Source organism: Primulina huaijiensis, chromosome 10 (genome assembly GCF_012295235.1).
Source record: "Primulina huaijiensis isolate GDHJ02 chromosome 10, ASM1229523v2, whole genome shotgun sequence".
Taxonomy (NCBI): Eukaryota; Viridiplantae; Streptophyta; class Magnoliopsida; order Lamiales; family Gesneriaceae; genus Primulina; species Primulina huaijiensis.
The window spans coordinates 13,714,076-13,718,532 of NC_133315.1; the positions used below are offsets into that span (position 1 = coordinate 13,714,076).

A 4,457-nucleotide genomic window follows, 5' to 3' on the forward strand; every position below is an offset into this window, starting at 1 on the left:
AGTACGCCTTAATATTCTTTTTTCTCATCTATCACACCATATTATGTGTATGATGCGTGTTTGCATGAAAAATATGAAACACTACCTTGTACTTTCGTTTTTATGGCTTATTATGCATAAAACTAGAGTTTTTTTTTAAAAAAAAAAAAACTCTTAATAATGATGCACAAAGGGGCTGCCATGGTAGGTGTCACAAGGGTTAATCACTCAGCAACTTTTCCCCGAGTTTCTAACCTTTGTGTGGCTTGAATCACGCACTGATTCAATTAGCCAACCTTTCAACACTCGTGTTTAATTATTTAGTGGACTATCAGACTCACAGAGCCAAGCAAACCAAGCCAAAACGTGCAGTAAGTAAGGCACACAACAAATTACGGGCAATGCCCAACCTTTGCATTCATCCTCAGTCAGAATTACAATAGGAAGCCTAGGTTTGCACACAAAGAAGGCTCACACTCGTGAATGCCTTGTGCAACTCATGGCAATGTATATAAACGAAAATACAATGCAATAAACTGAACTAACTGCTTGGGACACCTGTCTTGTCAGAATTGGGACAAGTGTAACTGCCATGCTAACTGCCCTGCTGCATAGATGACAAGTGTTTCTGTTCCTTGCATGCACAATATCCAACTGCCACATTTTTTTGAATACTGCCAAGTGTCCAAACTCGAATTGCAACCATTCCAAAATTTCTGAACAAGATCCCCACGTGTCCAACAATTAGTCAACTCAAATTGGCTTGACTTGCCCAACCAAGCTCAACATGCCAACTTCATACTGCATCAAACACATCCACCCAATGTGTTAACTTGTTTATACACTTAACCAACTCAAATATGGCTAAGATATGTAGAACATAACTAAGTGTTAGGCATCAACACTTTAATTCGTGGCACTCCGCATTCGTGCCACGAACTTTGCCAACTTTAAGGGTCTAACATACCACCCCCACTAGAAGAACTCGACGTCCTCGTCGAAACCCCTAGTAATTCTTTCCTTTTCTCATACTCGGCAATTTCATCTTCAAACTGCCACAAATTAACATTTCGGATCCAAGTAGCATCTGCCTCAGAATCGCCCACCCATTGGACTAAGTAATCAACTCTTCGATTCTTCTTACTTTGACCCAAAACTCTGTCATCCAGAATTCGTTCAACTTTTCGATCAAACACATACCGAACAACTGGCGGTGCACGACTTGTCTGCACTCTAGTCTTATCTTCTTGAAACTTCTTCAGAAAACTCACATGAAAAGTTGGATGAATCTTCAACCTATCAGGCAGCTTCAACCTGTAGGCAACTTTCCCCACTTTAGTCATAACTTCGAAGGGACCATCATACCGAGGAACCAACCCATGATGCACCGTCTTTGCACTGATTTTCTTCCAAATTTGAGGAGTTAACTTCAAAAGCACTCGCTCACCAACCTGGAATTCAACATCCCTTCGACCTTTGTCCGCATACTTCTTCATTCTGCGTTAGGCTTTGGCCAAGCTATCCTTTGCTTCATCCAATAACTCTTGCTTTGCTCTTGCAAACCGATAAGCAGCAGGACAATCACCCCCACTTTTCTGCAAAGCAACTTCATGAGGTGTTGTTGGTTGAAAGCTATACAACAACTCAAAGGGACTCAAACCAGTAGCCGATGACTTGTGCAAATTATATGAGAATGGTGCAACGTCAAGCAAATCTGCCCAATTACGCTGACTTGCTGTCACATAATGCCTCATGTATTCCTCCAACAATTGATTCATTCTCTCAGTCTGCCCATCAGTTTGAGGATGATTGGCAGTAGAGAATTTTAACTCCGAACCCATCATGTTGAACAAAGCAGTCCAGAACCTTCCCGTGAACCTTGTGTCCCTATCACCCACAATATCTTGTGGAACACCAAAGTATTTGATAACATTCTTGAAAATTAACTCGGCAGTAAGTTCTGCGGAACATACCTTTGGAGCACCGATAAATACTGCATATTTTGTAAAGCGATCCACCACAACGAGAATGGAAGCCAAACCATTCACTTTTGGAAAGCCAAGAATGAAATCCATAGAGACGGACTGCCACGGCCGCTCAGAGATAGGCAATGGTTGCAACAATCCTGCTTCTTTCAATCTTTCCGTCTTATCCAGTTGACAAACAAGACAAGTTTTGACATAATGTTCCACATCTTCTTCCATCTTCGGCCAATAATAAGTCCGAGACAGCAAGGCCAACATTCGAGCAACACCTGGGTGACCAGCCCATTGAGGATCATGTGTTTCTCGAAGTAATTCCTTTCGAAGAGGGCCACTTGGAACATAAGCCCTATTTCCCTTGGCAAACAAAAGCTCATCATCGATCCAATACTTACGAATCTCCCCATTCCGCACTTGATCAACCAGCTTCTGATACACCTTGTCAAGAGGAGCTGCCTCACGAATTCTACCCAAGAAATCCGACTCAATTACTGTCAATGCTGATACATAGTCATGTACAGATTTTCGACTAAGAGCATCAGCAACTTCATTATGCTTCCTAGCCTTGTGAACCAACTGAAAATCGAACTCACTTAGGAATTCTTGCCAGCGTGCTTGTTTAGGAGTCAACTTCTTTTGAGTCTGAAAATAAGTGTTCGCCACATTGTCTGTGATTACAATAAACTTTGTGCCAAGCAAATAATGTCTCCACACCTCCAAACAATGCACTACTGCCATCATTTCTTTTTCATGAGTCGAGTACCTCACCTCGGCATCCTTCAGTTTCCGACTTTCAAAGGCAATGGGGTGACGTTCTTGCATAAGAACTCCACCCAATGCATGGTCCGATGCATCTGTAAACACTTCAAATGGCTTGTCAAACTCAGGCAATCTCAGCACGGGTTCTGACACAATGGCCTTCTTGAGAGTCTCAAATGCCTCCACACACTGAACCAACCAAACATATTTGTTGCCTTTCCTCAATAAATCAGTCAATGGCCCAACGATCCGAGAATACCCCATAATGAATCTCCTGTAGTAATTGGTTAATCCCAAAAAAGACCTTAACTCAGATTCTTTCGTCGGGGCAAACCAATCAACAATCGTTTGCACCTTTTTTTTATACATGTGAATCTTTCCATGGCTTATCACATGTCCAAGGAATGTAATCTGATCCCTACAGAATTCACACTTCTTTTTTTTCACATACAACTCGTATTCTCTAAGGCGTGGGAATACATCAGTCAAATGCATCAAGTGATCTTCCAAAGACTCACTATATACCACAATGCCATCCAAATACACAACCACAAAACGATCCAAATACTCAAACAGTACATCATTCATCAGGTTGCAAAACGTTGCAGGAGCATTTGTAAGACCGAAGGGCATCACAAGAAATTCGTAAGAACCGTACCTTGTGACACAAGTGGTCTTTGCCTCATCTCCTTCAGCAATCCTCACTTGCCAATAACCTGATCTTAGATCAATCTTAGTGAAGTATCTCGCCCTTGACAGCTTGTCGAATAAATCCAGGACATTTGGAATAGGGTACTTATTTTTTATAGTAACCTTATTAAAAGCCCTATAATCGATGCACATCCTTAGCATCCCATCCTGTTTCTTTTGGAACAGCACTGGTGATCCGAATGGAGCCTTAGATGGTTGAATCATCCCACAATCCAACAACTCCGTCAATTGTTTCCTCATTTCAACAAGTTCCGAGGGACTCATTCAGTACGGAGCCTTTGCAGGCACCACCGCACCCGGTTCCAATTCGATTTTATGATCAACAGCACGTCGAGGAGGCAAGGACTTGGGCAACTCCACGGGCATTATGTCATGGAATTTCTCAAGCAAATCAGCAACTGCATCGGGCACTTCTTGATACACATCGGGCTTAATTTCGACCATGGCTGCAACATAGGTAACATCACCATGTTTCAAGCCCTTCTCAATCTGAATGACCGAAATCAGACCTGCCTTCTTTCCGGACATTGTAGTCACATCATTCAACCCTTTCACGAAAGAAGGATTATTGACATCCGTAATCAATAATCCACCCAAGTGTGGCATCACTGCAACTTGATCCACAACCAAGAATTCATTGACTAGAATGACATCAAAGTCATCAAGAGGAACAGCCATCAAACCGCACTGTCCGGACCAACTCCCCACCTTAAGTTCCACATTGGTCACTCCATTGATTGGCTTTGCTTCAGAATTCAATGCCTTTATTTGACTCGAGTGTTGGGCAAGCTTCAAACCCAACGACTGAACTTCCCTTTCAGCAACAAAGTTATGTGTTGCACCTGTGTCCACCATGGCCATAATCTCACGACCATTAATGAGGGCTTTCACATACATTAAGCCTTTAGATTGAGACGAATTAGCATGTAGAGCACCCAACCATTGTAAACGATTCACCAACGAGGGACCATCTTCTTTCTACGCCTTCTCTTCTTCGGCCACCAATGCAGATAGTTTCTCCTTCTT

The 4,457-nt window shown here is 42.5% G+C and overlaps 1 protein-coding gene across 1 annotated transcript; it reads right to left on the reverse strand.

Annotated features, from left to right (window-relative positions):
* Nucleotides 1-929: 929 nt before the first annotated feature.
* On the reverse strand, nt 930-1,475 carry LOC140985903 (uncharacterized). The gene has a single exon (XM_073453847.1). The coding sequence runs from the start codon at nt 1,473-1,475 to the stop codon at nt 930-932; it is 546 nt and encodes a 181-aa protein (XP_073309948.1).
* Between the last annotated feature and the right edge of the window lie 2,982 nt (nt 1,476-4,457).

What these genes read in the sequence shown, in the direction of transcription:
- LOC140985903 (XM_073453847.1), bottom strand. Translation starts at nt 1,475, where the DNA reads ATGAAGAAGTATGCGGACAAAGGTCGAAGGGATGTTGAATTCCAGGTT.